Source organism: Coturnix japonica, chromosome 6 (assembly GCF_054131305.1).
Source record: "Coturnix japonica strain WE chromosome 6, WE-NBRP24, whole genome shotgun sequence".
NCBI classification, from domain to species: Eukaryota; Metazoa; Chordata; class Aves; order Galliformes; family Phasianidae; genus Coturnix; species Coturnix japonica.
Genome location: NC_140668.1, coordinates 22,794,692 through 22,811,876, shown reverse-complemented (window position 1 = coordinate 22,811,876; position 17,185 = coordinate 22,794,692). Strand labels below are relative to the sequence as shown.

The 17,185-nt window shown below is 41.2% G+C and overlaps 1 protein-coding gene across 4 annotated transcripts in view; it reads left to right on the top strand.

The window, feature by feature from the left end:
* Positions 1–14,509, top strand: part of PHAF1 (phagophore assembly factor 1) — a 31,476-nt gene extending 16,967 nt beyond the window's left edge. For 2 of the 4 annotated variants that reach the window (XM_015873846.3, XM_085551627.1), the window contains 10 exons: positions 1,179–1,276; positions 3,498–3,610; positions 4,438–4,571; positions 5,158–5,241; positions 5,945–6,027; positions 6,742–6,785; positions 9,303–9,346; positions 10,306–10,364; positions 11,948–12,020; positions 12,463–14,509. In XM_015873846.3, coding sequence (XP_015729332.1) covers positions 1,179–1,276; positions 3,498–3,610; positions 4,438–4,571; positions 5,158–5,241; positions 5,945–6,027; positions 6,742–6,785; positions 9,303–9,346; positions 10,306–10,364; positions 11,948–12,020; positions 12,463–12,552 — 822 coding nt within the window. In that variant the 3' untranslated portion in view covers positions 12,553–14,509. Of the gene's footprint in view, positions 1–1,178; positions 1,277–3,497; positions 3,611–4,437; positions 4,572–4,931; positions 5,044–5,157; positions 5,242–5,944; positions 6,028–6,741; positions 6,786–9,302; positions 9,347–10,305; positions 10,365–11,947; positions 12,021–12,462 lie in introns of those variants that run through there. The other 2 variants (XM_085551628.1, XM_085551629.1) reach the window with 2 other exon arrangements.
* The last annotated feature ends 2,676 nt before the right edge of the window (positions 14,510–17,185 follow it).

Below are 17,185 nucleotides of genomic sequence, written 5' to 3'. Positions count from 1 at the left end.
CTGGGCTTTCTTCTTTATGCTTTTCTCTCTGCATATCCTAGCAACCTCCTTGTACTCTTCCTGAACTGACTGACCCTTATTCCAAAGTTGGTAAACTGTTTCCAAAGGGTCTCTCCTAACCAGTGTCCTAGGCAGCCCTTCAGAAGTCCAAAGTAGCATTTTTGTTGACCCCCTTCCTGACTTATGCAACAGCAGAGAACTGTATCGTTTCATGGTCACTACGCCCAAAGTGGCTTCTGACCATCACACCAGTCCTTCTTTGTAAACAGCAGGTGTAGTGGGGCACCTCCTGTGGCAGGCTCTTACCAGCTGTGTCAGGAAGCTGCCTTCCACACACCCTAAGAGCTTCCTAGACCGTTTCTCTCTGCTCTACTATATTTCAAGCAGACATCTGTAAATTCAAATGCCCAGCAAGAACAAATATGAGCAGTTGTGTGACTTCTGCTGGCTGCTTGTAGAATCTGCCTCTTCATCCTGGTTGGGTGGCCTATAACCAGGACAGTAGCCTTCTTGGCATTCCCCTCCATCCTTATCCGAAGGAGAAAAGCTGAAAGCTAATCATAATCCAAATAGAATATCCCAAGAAAGTACCTTTTCTTGTACGAGTTGCAAATGCATCTGTAAATTAAATGGCTGAGTTCCTAAGAAGTTCAGTTTTTGTACCAAAGGTCTGAAAGTGTAAGAATGTGATGATAAGTAGAGCAGAAGATCTATGCAATGAGTGAGTGTTTACCAGGTAAAGGCATTTTGCAAACCAGCATCAGTGTTAAAAGGATTAAATTAATGCAGTAGAAGAGAAAAAAGAATTTCAGCCTTTAAATAGGTTGTATTTAAGTTCTCAGAAATAGGCTATAAGTTCAAATGTTCTTAAATTTCTAGTTCGTGGTGGTAAAACCAAGAATACTTGAATTCTTATTGCACACGCTGCACACATGGCTAATTGACAAACTAGTGCCATCTTTTGGTGGATCGGTGTAGTGAGTATTTCATCCCAACTTTGGAATCCCTGAGTAGTGTAATGTAAACTCACACCATGTACAAGGGTGGATATTTTTAATTTTTGCCTCCACGTGTTAGACTCACCTGGGTTGGTAAGTATGTACTGTATTTCTAATGTAATATTTGACCTGAAGAGTTTCTACTGTGTAAGGTTAACAAGGGTGATTCTCTCTCCTCAGCCTAACTTCGCGCATGGTCTGGCTTCTCTGCAAATTCCACATGGTGCGACTGTGAAACGTATGTACATCTACAATGGAAATAGCCTGCAGGATACCAAGTGCGTATGGCTGGTTGCACAGTTTTGATTATTTACTATTTGCGCTATTTCCTCCTCATTTATGTAGGGTTTTGCAAATGCTAAATGTGATTATATATGCTCAGTTTTTTATTTCAGTCTTCTAGGAATTAGGTAGCATGCAGAATGCCTTTACATATATAAACCTCTTTCCAGTCACCATAGGCATACCAGTACCGTCCAGCCTTGTTATCAGGTGCTGGTGTGATTCTTGTTACTATGAAATCAGCTTGGTCTATCTATTGTAGGCTAATTCAGATTAATTCATCAGATGAAGGAGGAAAGGTAGTGAAAGCCTGATTATTCTTACATGCTGCTTATACTCTGTTTTTTGTCTACTCACAACCTTTTTCTAGACAAATGCAACTCCTTGTGGTAGGCCGTCAGTCAGTTCATAGTATGTTGGTGCTATTTACATCATGGCTGAACCCTGCCAAGAGTCTTACACTCTCTTGCAATATAAAAATAAATTATTTTAAAACTTAAGCTATATGTGTAATCTACCATATAGCCTATATGTCTTCAATTCCCTGTCTCAGTTTACTGCTCCCATGAGGTAACTGATGGAATAGTTGTGTTTGAGCATAGTTAGTGTTTTCTGTGGCATTGTGTTCTGCCCTCTTCTACGCAGTAATTTTTTGTACAGCATTTGATGTTTTGCTTCTTCTAGAAACTCTGTTCCTGGAGTTTGCTACTCAAGTTAAAACTAGATGATTGCAATTTAATGGCAAGAGAAGGTTAATGCATCAGTAGCTTGCTGCTAAGGAAGGAGGAAACCTTGTTTACATGAACACTGTCTCTTAATTAGAAATATGCACTTTAGAGAAATGTTGTCTGGGTCCATCCACGCCGTGCTGTGCTACAGTGAGAGCATGCACTGATACAGGGCTGTGCTGCAGCTTAAAGTTTGCCAGCTTAGCACCTGCCCTGCAGCTTCAGCCACTGGGAGAAAGCCCCATCAAACACAAATAAAGCAGCTGTTTGATTGAAAGTATCTTGCTGGTTCCTGGGATAGTTTTCTCAAATATTATTGAAATTGAATTAAAACGAGACCTGTCCCAGGAAAGTAAAGTGATTGTGTGTGGTTTATCTACACAAGCTGCTTTTACGTTCTGGACATCATGGAGGATGAGAAGCCAGATATGAGCCAGCATTGTGCACTTGCAGCCCAAAAGGCCAACTGTGTTCTGGGCTGCATTAGAAAAGGGGTGACCAGCAGGGAGTGGGAGTTGATTGTCCCCTCTACTCAGCTCCATCTGCAGTGCTGCATCCAGGCCTGGGGCCCCCAGTACAGGAAGGACGTGGAGCTCTTGGAGCAGGTCCAGAGGAGGCCACTAAGATTTCAGAGGGCTGGAGCAGCTCTCCTATGAGGAAAGGTTGAGGGAACTGGGATTGTTTAGCTTGGAGAAGGCTCTGGAGAGACCTCATGGTGACCTTCCAGTACTTGAAAGGAGCATATAAACAGGAGGAGGAATGGCTGTTCACAAGGGTGGACAGTGATAGAACAAGGGGGAATGGTCTTAAACTGAGACAGGGGAGGTTAAGCTTGGATATTAAGAGGAAGTTTTTCACCCAGAGGGTGGTGATGCACTGGAACAGGTTGCCCAAGGAGGCTGTGGATGCCCCATCCCTGCAGGCATTTGAGGCCAGGCTGGATGTGGCTCTGGGCAGCCTTGTCTGGTGGATGGCGACCCTGCACATAGCTAGAGGTTGGAACTGGATGAGCATTGTGGGCCTTTTCAACACAGGCTGTTCTATGATTCTGTGTTTCTATGACTACGGGTTACCAGGGGCAGTGAGGGCACACGTTTAAAATGCTTCTGCTGCACTTAGGTGATGTAGCTAGTTCACGTAGTAAGTACCTTTAAAGATCATACAACCTCTATTTTGCTGCACAAAGTCTGAAATGGCACATCTTCATAGGAGCTATTTGGAAGCTAGATGTAGTAATTTCTAGAGTTTTTGAAACTTGCTGTTGGTTTCATTAATAGTAAGGGTCCTTTGTTTGAATCTTACCTTGTTATTCCTTTTCTTTTTCTCCAGGATTTCTAATCCTGATGTGAAATTTAACTTTTCATCTTCAGTCTGAGCTCAATGCTGCTTCGTCTAAATTAACATGCTCTGTTCCAGCGAACTGCCATCAACTTGGTAATGGTACATTGGAAGACTGTGTCCCATGTATGTGTTTGTGTGGTTGTTTCAGGGCTCCCTTGATGCCACTCAGCTGTTTCCTTGGCAATGTGTATGCTGAGAACGTCGATGTGCTGAGAGACGGGACTGGACCCTCAGGTTTACGGCTTCGCCTACTCACTGCAGGTATTGGTGACACAAAGAACACCCTTAGGCTCTTTGCAGTGCAGTTGTAGGTGTTTTCAAAAATAACCTTATTTTAAACGATTGGAAGCAAAACAAAACTCAGTCACGTTCTCCTGGCCTGGGAGACATCATTGAGGGCTGTTCTCTGCAATCCCAGTTGACAAGAATGGATGCACGTTGATGCTACAGCCTGAGACTTCACTTCAAATTCAGTTCAGCTTTAATTTGCTGTGGAATCAGCAGCAAGAATGATAGAGGCTGATGCATAACTTGTCCTTGTATGTGCTTTCAGAGGCTGGCAGACCTTAGAAATTAAGGAAAGACTGACTGAAAATGAGACTTTTTCAGTGACTTTAACAATGCATTGTCTTTTTAAGAAGAAATGTTGAGATGTTTGTAACAATTTTTACTAGCAGGCCCTGCTTTTTTCTTGTGCCGAGTACTAGCTGTGTATGTATTAAGGAAGCACTTAGAATGCTTTTCTGGTATGCAAAAAATGGAAAGGGTTCAAACTTGAGATGAATAATAAAATGGTTAAAATGGAGCAGATGTCCTCAAGTTACTTTGCTTCTGTCTTTACAGAGGGAGGAAGTGGAGAGCTGTCTAGGATAGGGAATGTATATCTTCGTGTGCTAGGAAAGGAGCGAGCTATCGCACTGTAATAACGTAAATGATATTGAAAAATTGGACACTTCTGAGGTAGAGTGGCAAGTTGAGTTAGATATGTATGTGCAACTTAAGGGCTTTCAGTGAGATGTATGTGTAAAAAAACACAGACACTCTCTGATGGCTCCTTCTGATACTGAGAGGTGCCTCCTGTTCCTCAGGCTGTGGCCCGGGTGTGTTAGCTGATGCCAAGATGCGGGTATTTGAGCGCTGCGTGTACTTTGGTGATTCGTGCCAGGATGTGCTGAGCACTCTGGGGTCCCCACACAAAGTTTTCTACAAGTCTGAAGATAAGGTAAGGGCACTGCATAGTGCACAGGACTTTGTTACTGTCTCAGTTTAACTACAGGGCTTGGGCTTTGCAGGGCCAGCAAAGTTAAACTTCCACATGGCACAGATGCTGAGCAATTAATTTGACATACAGTAGACCAGACTGAACTGCTATGTTTTTTGTTTTTAAAAGTATTTTAAGCTGAATTGATGCAAATCAGTTTAAATTAAAAGAAGAAACCAAAATAATCTGTCAGTTGATAAAATGGGCATTTCTATCCACATAAGCCATAGCAAGTGTATACTGCTTATTTTTCTAAAAACACTTTACTTTGGTTGAAATAACTTGAGTGTATATTTTGATCCTTTCCTGATGTTTTTACAGTAGCAGCATATTAGTAATTCTTCTGCTTCGGATAACTAAAAAAGAAAAAGCTGTTGTGCCTCTGCTAGCAGCTGATGGGCTTGTCACGAAGCACAGTATCTGACGTTTTTGAGCAAGGGCTTCAGTGAAAAATGAAATGATGACAATTGATTTGAATGTAGAGAGCCAATTGTTGTGGTCTTCATCTTCAGCAGTGTTTTTAACGTCTGAAAAATGATTCTTGCAGATGAAAATCCACTCACCCTCGCCCCATAAGCAGGTCCCATCGAAGTGCAATGACTACTTCTTCAATTATTTCACACTTGGAGTGGTGAGTGGGAAGCTTCCATAAACAAATGCATGTGAAGTTTTGATTTCCTTGAACAGCAGTCCTTTCAGAATGCCAAAGGCTCTGGGGGACGAGAGACTGAAACTCTTGCTGCCTTAGGAATCTCTGCATACGAAAATAAACACTAGCTTCTTCTAGCACTTGTGAATTCACTCAGTAATGTTTTATCTTGTCTAGTGGTGGATGGTGAGCTCCTCATTCTTGTGCTTTGGTGTCCTCTTAGATTTTCTCCTTTTTCCATGCCTAATACTTAGGCAGACGAGCATTTTGTTCTGAAGTCCATTCTCCTGTCTAGTACAACTAAGACAAATGTGCCAGAGTACCAATGATGAAAGCTTGTAGAGCTGTGGGAAGTGCCTCAACTTTTATATCCCCTCTTATTGTAGTAATACAGCTATTTTGCTGTAATCTAGATTAGTGTAAATAATTAGTAGACAGACAAGATTTTCTTAGAAGTCTTTTGCTTAGAAGCAAAGGAAGCTGCAGTTGTGGTTAAGTGCTGCAGGAAGTGTGCTTATTTATTTATCTTTTTTAATTTACAAATGGTCTTATACTCAAAAATTACTTTTCATAATTCAGTTTGGTTCCGGTTGGATTTGTGCTTGTTACTGTATGCAGATACTGTTGTTACTCGTCTCAGGTTGCTTCATGTCTGTCTGTTTTGTTTTTCCTTTTTCTTCAACAGGACATTCTCTTTGATGCAAACACTCACAAGGTGAAGAAATTTGTCTTGCATACAAATTATCCTGGTCATTACAACTTTAACATGTGAGTGTGAAGAGCTGATCTGTTAAAGACTATTTTAAAATAGTAGAAAAGGGAACCTTATGCTCATTTTATAGAGTTCCTGTAATTCTTCCCAAGCGTCTTTGGTGTGCCTGGTAACCAGTGCAGGTTTCAAGCATCATAATTAGTACATCATTTATTATTATTTTCTTTTTTATTCTTAAATGTCTTTGTCGCCAAGTATGTCATCAAGTAGTTCTTGAATCAGCCAGTGTCCACACAGTTTTGCTAGAGGCGAGATAAGCTGCTGTTTTTCTTGACACTGTTTCAGTTAGTGCTTAAATTTTCTGTTTTGTCCTCTTGTGTATTTCCAGTACTTCTTAAGAGTGAGCTATTTAGAAGGTATGTGAGTCAAAGAATAAGTGATAGGATGTCTGAATAAAGAGGACATATTTTCAAGCAGTAAGGCATTAGAAAAATCTATAGTACTTATCTATCCAGTCTGCGTGACAGGAGTAATTTGTGCTGAAGGACATTTTGTACCCTTTAGAAAACTGTACTAGAACATTCCAGGTTGATATCCTTTCTGGTGTAGAAAATGGAAGTGGTCATTTTTCCTCTTAAACTGATACTCTTGAGGCTCTCCTTTGCACGTTATTATGCAAGAAACTTTTTACTACACTGCGTATTAAGAGCTCCTGGTTTGTCTGTGTCATTTATGTTGGCTCTGATAGCTTTACAATTTTCTCTTTCTAGCTACCATCGCTGTGAATTCAAGATTCCACTAGTCATTAAGCGAGGTGAGTATGTCTTCTGTTGTCCAGTTTCAAGGTGCTTATGCCACAAAACACAAAGTGGCTATATGATGAGTTTGCATTTGTAATGCATTCTTGATTATCAGAGGATAGAGATAGGGATGTGTTTTCCCAAGTAGTTTGGGATGGAGAGGAGAATGAGCCAGGTAGAGTTGAGCTGTCTGTCTTGGAAAAGATAACTGGTCCTGAATTTATGGCAGGAAAGCCTTGGGATCAGGAGTACTTGTGAGGTGGCAGCCATATCTGGATTATTATAGCAAAAGAGCAGGTCATAGCTGTTCATACTGTGTTCCATGTGTTGGGCCATGACCAACTTGGGTGGGTGCTATACAAACCAACCAAGGTGCTGCTGCTTTGCCCTGAATCAATATGGTTGTTGTTTGCAGCCCAAACAATGCTCCCTCTATGGTCAGTGGTCAGTGGACCACAATCTCTCCATGGTCAGTGGACCTTGGTCAGTAGCTCATGGTGCCTCTCTGGTCAATGGCAGCACTCCCCTTGTCCCCAGCTCCCAGTGAAACCAGGGGTTGGATTATGTTTTTTGTAGGGTTTGATGGTGGCGTTGGGTTGATGGTTGGACTTGAAGATCTTAGTGGTCTTTTCCAACCTTAGTGACTCTGTGGAATTCTATGCTAATCTTGAAGATGAAATTTTTTGCTGTTTTTTTCTTTCTTTCTTTGGAAGCGAAAAATACTTAAGGATGAGTTCTGCAGCTTTTTAATATTATTTATACTACCTTGTCTACTTGCTTGGATCACATGGACATTTAGTTGCAACATCACTAATTTTCTGTAGTGGTGCCACTCTCTTTAGCTGAAATAAATTCTTTTGTATGTAAACACTCAGAGTCTGTAAAGCAGAGTTAGTCAGAGTTGCATTTATGCATCTATGTTGAACTTTTTAATGATGTGCTCCTCACTCTTGAAATGTTTATTCATGATTTTCAGCACAAACTGATACTCAATAAAAAGTGGTGTAGTTGGGAATGAGAACAAACAATAAACATTCATCATCTACATGCTGTCGGCAAAATTAAGTGTGTCTATACTGTCCACTTGAAAATCTCCAAGCTCAGGAAATAGCATCGTTTGCTGCTCCCAGGTTCTCGTATGGAATAGCAGTGAGATACTTAGATGTGCACAGCCCTGTGCATGCAGGTCATCTAAACAAAGTGTGGGGGAACCTCCTTTGGTGAAAAATCTGTGCAATTCAAATAACCTTCTTTAGTGCAGGTATTCACTGATCTACCAGCAGTATGTGTGTTTAGTTTATCCAGAGGATGCTGGATGCTTGTGAGGGTTTGGCCAGTTCTTCATTTGATTGGTTTTCACTGAAAGCATTGAACTGTGTAAAATGCAATTCTCCCGTGGATGTCACAGCAATTTATGTGTGTAGAAAAACATTGCCTTTATGCACAAGCTTACATGAAGATTGATTTGTAGCTCAGTCAAGAGGATAAGCATGAAAGTTCTGCACAGTTGTTTGGTTTTTATTAAATTCTGTTCCCCTAGGTTATAGTGCAGTACTTCAGATGCATTCATTTCTGATTCTTTTTATTCAGTTCAAGTATCAACATGAAGCTCTACTGTATGCATACATTTCTTTGTTGTTATTGTTTTAGTGTTTTTTTTCCTTCACTTGTTTCGTTTCTAATTGACCCTTCTGTTGGGGATATGCTGAGGACAAATAAGTTGAAAACAAATGTTACAAAACACACACAGAGCCCATTTTTTCCCATCTGGTGGCAGTGTATGATGCTTACTCTCTCCTGTACTTCAGCTTCAGACAGTGAGTTGACAGATTTAAGTTGCACAGTCACTAAGCTATTTCACCATAAGGAGACCGTGTTTGTTTAACAGGTGGAAAATACAGAAGAGCTTTCAATCATGTTAAAGACCATTTGCTATGTTTGGTTTCAGTAGCATCTAGTGCCATTCCTACTGCTTTCAATATTTAGAAGTCCCCAAATGTATTTATAAAATAGCATTTGAAATCATCAGTAAATAAAGCAATTCTGAGACTGTAAGCATAAATAGGATGCTGTCCTCACCTGCAGTTTTTCCTGTTATTTCATGGGTCGTGAGTGTTTTATTTGTTTACCTTTTTGCAGCAGTGATGCTGGGGGACCCAAGCTCTCTGCTTGCTTTATTTTTGAGGCAGTGGAACTTCAGCCCCAAGCTGAAGCTGGCAAAGCTTTGCCAGCCTCCTTTCCAAATGCAGTGCTGTTTGGTGGCATGTTGTGTTACTCTGGGGAGTGTCTGTAGTAGGCATGTTAACCTGTACGGAGATGTCTTTTCTCTAATGCTGACATTCATAGAAGCAACAGGAGAATTAATCAATGTTTTTTATAATTATTGTTGCTAGTAAATGCTAGACAATTTGTATATGCAGATGTAATGCTTGCATGTCTCCCTCTATCTAAACTAACCTCCCTACATAAAGGATTACGCAGAGGTCTGTTTGAACATGAATTACAAAGGCTTTTCTGTTTTTCTTTCACAGATAGCACTGATTCACAGACTGAAACATGTACAACATACAGTAAGGTGAATGTGTACAGAACTGAATGGTTTCTTCCTTTTCTTAAGCCCCTTCAATGATCTATGCTGAATTTGCAATGCATTTTGTAGCAAGAATAGAGGTTGCATTATATTGTTTTAAAACATAAAAGTTGTAAGCCAAAACTTGCTGTGGTTATGCTTAGTGGTTCAAGTGTTTAAGAACTGAAGGTATTTTAATAGTACACTTTGAGCACACATAATTACTGCGTGCATCTCACTTTAGCATAGCTGTAGGTAGAAGCAGGACAGTAAGTGATACAGAAAAGTGTTGCTGAACGTTGCTGAATTCTGTGTCCCACAGCAGAAAAAAAGAGGTGGTGGTCAGCAACTTGGAAGCTACTGTACTTTGCTTTCTGCTTTAAATTACATTGCATTCTTCAGTGCCGTGACCTATTTCAGCTTTGTATGTGAAACTTCAGCTTTTGTTAAGTCTATTTACAGCGATGAAAATTGCTGGAAATTCCCTGTCATTATGCACTGCAGCTTTCCCCCTCTCTTCCCAACCTGCCTATTAAATGAAGGAGGGGCTCTAGGGAAGGTTAGCGGAGATGCTGTTTCTCCCTCTGCAAAAATATGCAAAGGGATATTCTGCTGAGGTTTCCCACAGCTGTTTAGAGGACATTCACTCTCCCTGAAATGCTACAAGACTTTTCAGGTACATTTTCAGTATAGGACTCACAGATCCTTTGTATAAAACTTATTGCTGTTTTGAGACAAAAATGAGAATAAACCCTGAAAGCAATTCCTAGCTCTGAAAATTTCCAACCATACTGAGTATGGCTCTAGTCACAAAGTACTTTTGTAAATGCAGCTTCTGTGTTAATCAGCAAACAAGCATGTTGCAAAGATGGACATGATTGTCCATCCTAGATTGAAAAATAAAATTAAAACCAAAAAGTTTTCCTGTTACTTCCTTTAACAGAAGGTCTTTGATGTATTTGCAGTGGGACAGTATTCAGGACCTCCTGGGGCACCCCGTAGAGAAGCCAGTGGTACTTCACAGGTAAAGAAAGATCTCTTTCTTTTGCTTGGCTGAGACTGAGCTGATAACAGGGGATGGGTTTAGGTAGAGGATGATTATTCATTACAGTGGCTGCTACAGGGGTTCTTTATTGTCAAAGTGTCATGCTTTTTGGCCAGGAACAAGTCTAGGTAACTGCTCTCTGATGAATTAAGAGCTGACATGCAGAAAGAGAACATTTCCCAAATTCCTTGAGCTGTATAATCCAGTGAAGAGCTAAGCAGCACACGAAAGAAATATTTCTGCTGATGTACAATAAATAGTGTACGTTGTTTATAGTACAGTCACAGGCATTTCAACAACATGACATCATACATTGGTGTCCGGAACATATGATAGCAATCTGAAGAAGTTTTGCTTTTGGGTACACACATGATTGTTCTACAGTTCTTTTAGACTGACTGAAGATAGGATAGTGTGCTTAAATTTACTCTGTTCCTGCAGGGTTTGAGCTGGTTGTTGGGAAAAATGGGTATTACCTGCTTGCAGGACTATTGTTCTGTGGTATCATATGAAACTATGTTTTGTGTCAGGACAAGTGTAACTTACTGGGCCCTTTCTAGCCCCTTACTTCTCTTTGGTGCCCGTGAGGTAGAGCAGAAACCATGTCAAATAAAGCTGGAGTAAGATAATGATTACATATAGCCCTTATCCATTTTTTCCTGTGTTCAGGAGAGTAGATCATTCAGAATTTCCCTTAGTGAACACATCTGTAAATGTCTCAGACATGTAATTTGAGAAGCCTACCAGTTACAAGGAAGGCCAGAAGCTATTTCCTCATTGCTTTTTTTTTTTTGCTGTAATCTAAAATCCATTGCAGTGAGCAAGAATCTGCTATTGTTGCATACACGATAAAAAAATATCCAGTGATACATTAATCTTGAAATATACTATGTAATAACATTGAGATTATTCCATTTCTGCATCTGACAGGCTGATTTTTAACGTGCGATAGCACACAATGAATGTGAGATAGCACATAGTGAATACACTTGAAAGAGGCCAAGAGACTGAAGAATGGCAAGGGATCATGCACAAAAATAATTAATAATTGATTATATGGTGCTTCTGTATTCCTATGCATGAGTATAGTGTGCCCCGGTGGCGCAGTGGTTAAGGACGCCGCCTTGCAACATTGGGGCCCGGGGTTCGAATCCCCCCTGTGGCGCAAGTGGTAGAAGTGCCGCTTTGCTACACAGAGGCTCGAATCCCGGGGGCTGGACTCGATGATCTCTAAGGTCCCTTCCAACCCGCACGAGACTGTGAAACTATGAAACTATGAGTATATTTTCAGAGTTCATTCTGTCTGAGTTCTGTGAAATTGAGTTTTCCTGTAGAGGTCGTTAGTGGCTTTGATTCCTTTCTCCCTTATTGTGTTAGGAACCCTTCTGGAACATTAAGCAGGCGTATCTGGCTCACACAGAAACTAACAGTGCTATTGCATAACATAGATTGGCTTTCTTTTTATGAAAGCCATTTAGTGCAATAAAGATACTGTAATTTATATTAATGAATGGTTATTCTTACAAGGAAGTTCCCAGTTTTTCCCCTTCTCTTCCATTCAGGTCATCATCTCCGAACAACACTAACCCATTTGGGTCAACCTTTTGCTTTGGACTGCAACGAATGATCTTTGAGGTAAGAAGAGAAAACCTTGATCTACCTGAGCAAAAGAAGATCAGGAGTTTGCTGGTACTACTTTTTAGAGGCTTCTTATTTCATATTTAAACAAAATCCAGCATTTAAGCTGCATTTCTGGAGATGGTGGGCAGAACAGGCAACTTTCCAGTTCCTCTCTGAGGCTGTACATTTGCACGTTGAAGCTGGCACTTCAGCACTGTTACTTTTGGCTTCTACTAGCAGGAGATATGTGGGCTCAGCTCTGAGTATTGGTGGAGTGTGCTGCTGTTTCAATGTCATGGAAGCCTGGAGACCCTTTTTAGGAACTAGCCATGAGTCTCTGAGCTTGCTTTCTTTTTTTTTGGAATTTCCTTGTTTAGGCAGATCATTCCAATATTTGCTGTTTTCAGTTGGTCTGCAGTTCTTCTAATTTTCCTTTTCCCCTGTTACCCTTTTGCAGGTGATGCAGAATAATCACATAGCTTCTGTTACTCTGTACGGCCCAACAAGGCCCAGCAGCCAGTTGAGAACATCGGACCTTCCCCAGTGAGCATCCCCTGCAAAGTCAGCTAATCTAAATGCTACAGAATTAGTACAGCGTGCCTTGATTTGCTGCCACTTATAATACGGAAAGCACGTTATGATTTTTGTTTCTTTTCAATAAGCCTTTCCACCCAGAAGTGGTGTGGAAGGAAAATTCTCTCAACCCTTCATCATGGGGCGTGAAACTGTTGATGGAGCAAAGCAACTTAGGTGCCTGTGCCGTCATCTGTTCCTCTCAGTTGCCCTCATCCTGTGCAGCACAGAGCTGGAGAGTGCCCCCCATCTCCGCCAATGGGAAGGGGCACGGGAGGGGGACACGTAATGACTGCAAGAGTTAGAAGCACAAACTTTCTGAGCCTTGGAGCATCTGGAAGCAGGTATTGATTTTAGTCTGTTTGTGTTACTGTATTGATGTGGTGGTCACATTTTAAGAAGACGTGTGCGTGTACATATATAGATATAAATACATCAATATTTCTGTGGCTTAGGACATTGTACCAAGTGTGACAAGGATGTATATATGTCCATGATTTCAGGCACCACATCTTCGTGTAACTTTAAACCAAGCAAGTAGCATGTGCATAATACTTGGTTGTAACATTTGCACTACATACACTTTAATTACTTGATAAATGTTTATCTTCACTGAGGAGCATCTGTGTACTGGGCATGAGTGGGGTGTGATGGTTATTTAATGTACACTGCACATAAGGCTTATTTATACAGTGGATGAAGTTGATCCACCTTCCTGCACTAATACATACTTGATGTGCTGAACATTTTTTTTCTGCCATGGCTGGTTTACTGATTTTTTATTTTTTTTCATATGAGATTTCAAAAAACACAGTTCTGGAAGAGGTTGTTTCTGTGATCAAATTACGTTTTATTGACGAGGTTTGGCACAGTGTTTCTTACTCTGGAAAAAATGGGTGAATGCTGTTTGCATCGCCTCATATCTATCCCTTCGCAACCCCTTTTTTCCCTACTGGTTCCTCGGAGAGAGAGAGAAGTTGTATCTAACAGCATCTCAGACAGAATTCCCCGAGCTCTGCCATCACCACCAACACCTTTTCTGTCGCTTTTGATGTACAACTTTAAGTTATGCCAAAGGTTTAGCCAAAGACATCCTTCTCGTTTCACCTTCCTGTACATAGGCGCTAACCGCACACCCCACCCCAGCGGACAGAACATAGGCTTCTTTCTAGTTGGGAGATGCTGCTCGCAATGTGTTATCCCAGGAGGATACTTTAGGCTTCTAGTTCTCTTATCAGTCTTATCTGGGGGAAATAGGTGGTCTGTCTTTGAAATATTGAACCCTTTTTAAAAACGAACAAGAGAAATGTATAATTTTATCCCATTTTTAATATTTTGGTGTAGCAACTTGTGATACATAGATGACAATTTTGTGAGTTTTACTATGTGTGTACAGATTTTGTAAATATGACATTTTTGTAATTTTAACTCCATGTACAGTGTAATCCTGTATAGTTTATCAATGAATGCGAGATAGGAAATCGAATGTTAACAAGTTTTGGATCTCGGACCAGTAGCAGGGATAAATGTGGTGTGTGTGTGAGATGTTCTTTGCCATTTAGTCTTCCTGTATACTGTGATAATCTAAAATGTTTTTGGTAAAACAAACAAACAAAAAAGCCACATGGAGAATCTAATGGATAAGGAAAAAGTTACTGTTTACCTTTATCCCTAGGTGTCACTCCTGTTGAATCCCTGTTCAATCTGTGCTGTCTCCCGTGATCATTGCTTGCTAAGAAAATTCTATGCCTCAACCTTCCTTTAGTTTCCTCTCTAATTTTAATTTCATTTTGCATAGCCCTTCTGTAAATTAAATGGAATAATAATGAGCATGTACACTGAAAGTAAAATAAAACGAGACTCTCAGTTACTGTTTTTGTGTTAAATACAGTTACTGGGTGTTTTTGTAATAAAACCATGGATGTTCCCGATTTTTTTTTTTCTTTTTTTTCCTTATCAGTTAGACCTTTTATTTTACTGCCTTTCAGGGGTGAGATTTGAAATGCTTTACTGGAATCCCTCCTTTTACAGCCAGTTCTCCAAAGCAGCAGTACAGACAGGAGCAAACATAGCAGCCTGTGTCTCAGTAGGCACCTGAAACACGGTGTTTTTACTTCTGAAATGGAGGATGAGAACCTTTAAAGTGCTATAAATAACTTGCACTGTGTTTGATGAATGCTGTTGTTCTACCTACATCAGCCTTTGGGTATTTCCCTCAAATGGAGCAAATTTCAAGGCTAAACTCTTTGCACATCAGGACAAAAAATGTCTGCAGAGAAAAGAGCAAATGTGGTTTCTCCTTTTGCTTGCTTGTGCCTCGAGGTCCTTCAGCGGAGAGCTTCCTGCAGGGCAGGTGTTTCTCCTGCAGGTGGAGAAGGGCTCAGCTGCCTTTGCAGCCTGCCATCCTGGAACAGGAGATGGTCACTCTGCTCTCAGAGAACTCCAGGATCTCTGACTGGAGATGGTGTGTGCGCTTATGTTCAATACTAAAACATGATCATACAGCTGATAATTTCAATTAAATTTAATAAATCCTTTTCTAACAGTGATTTGGTTTAAGCTGCTGGAGGAGAAATTCTTGACAGAACCATTTGAGTAGAGGCTGTGCAAAAACTCTCAGTGTGCACCAGCTGTAATTCTCCAGGAGTGAGAGGCCAGGTCTGTATAGCCAGAGGTATTTAACAGCTTTAGTACTCTCACCTCACTTGAGGTACTTTGGTGAGTTAAATAAATAAATGTGTATATACATACATATATATATATATATATACACACACACACAGTAGATAATGACTCAAGGTCTGTCTTGAGGTGTGAAAGAAAACTCACTTTGAAAAATCTTTCTCGGGCACTAAGAAGAGCACAACTCATTACCTTGCTGTGACTTGTTCTTCCTTCCTTTGCTCCCTATTGTAGCCTTTTAATTTGCTGGCAGTTTCTTTTGTAAGATGAGAGAGCTTTTCCTCTATTAGAAGACCACCCTGGCCTCTCACCCTGTCTTTAAGATCTATTAAGAGCACTTTGCTGTTGCGCAGAGCTGGGCAGGAGAAGGAGAGAAGGAATCTTCAAAGGCAATTTATCAGTGAGGAACGCAAGCAGTTTCCCCTCACTGCTTGAGTTTGGTTTGTTCTTTTTGGTTTCAGTCTGCAGTTTCCTTTCAGAAGGGCATGGAGAGAGAATGTGAGGCGGCCCCTCTGAGTCTTGCCCACTTGCCCTTTGTAGGTGTAGCTGTTCATAGCTTGTTTCTCTGAGATGGTTTGTTTTGTCTGATGCTGTCTGGACTAAGCCAAGCCAGGCAGTGCCTGTACAGATGCATTTAGGGCAGCTGGTGAGGAGCCCTGAGGCCTCCTTAGCATGAAGAGCTGAGGAGTAGTAGGTTACTAATGGCAAGTTTGAAGTGCCAGGGTGGAGTGAGAACAGAGCCTGGCGGTGAGAGCACGTGCACACATTTGTCTGCTGGGCTTTGAATATTACATTGTTTTCCAGATTATTTCACTTATTTGTGGTTAATAAAGCTGATCTTGGAGCCCTTCCTCCTGGAGGTGAAACTGACCTTCCTTCTCATGCCCAGAGGCCTGCAGGCAGTTGTTGGTCTCTTGGGAGTGTTGCAAGCAATGCCACTGGCTATCACCAGAACCGTCTCCCAAAAGCATCAAGACAACCAAATTTTCTGTTGCCAGAACTGTCATGCTTCTAATTCTTAACAGATCATTTTGCTGAAATAGGTGTCAGGTGGTGCATGAGAACTGATTTGTGCATTAAGGTCATATTTCCATCAGAACTATGAAACAGAACCTCTTGTGGGGCTCAATAACTCAGCCAGAGGTGATCCATCCTTTTAGGGCTGGCTGGGCACTCTGCTGGCAGCGGAAACCAGGGGTGCTGGAGCCTGGCATTTGGGGTTGTGAAGGAGCAAATGTTCTGAGCTAGCTCAGATACAATTATTCATGTTTTGTCCCACAGATACCTCAGCTGTTTTCCCTCCTCTAGTGTGCTTGCACTGACACACAGGCACTCTTGGCTGATCAAATACAGTTTGGCACAACACATGCAGCCAGGTGAATATGTTGCCGCCTGTTGTCTCACTCCAATTTATAGGAGGGAGGCAAGGTTCTTTGATAGATTATACCTGGTGTGAGATTAAGAAACAACAGTTCAAATGTTGTTCCGACCAATTTATTACGAATCTTAATCAGGGAGAAGGGGAAGGGGAAGATGGACAGTTTAGGGTGATGGGGAAGGGAAGGCGGGTGATAGGTGGCCTTGTTTATCTGTGTCCCTCAGACAAAGGATTTCTCAACCCTTGCCCAGGACTTGTCCATCTGTGTCCTTCAGCAATTTTTGAGTCAAAGGTATAACAGAATCTAATCTTAGACCTGTGCTGTGGGGTTCATGAAATATGCACCAGCTCTAGTTTGTGCTTTTCATGCAAGGTATGGCCCAGGATGTTCCAAAGGTAAGATAAGGTTGAAGCAAAATAAGAGGCAAATGAAAATGAAGCTTTCTGAAGATGCAGCTCTGGAGCATAAAATAGCATCAAGAGCTGAGGAAGTAGGGGGCCAGACTTGCATGCTTTTAACGCAACCTTTTCCATCCCCTTATTCATT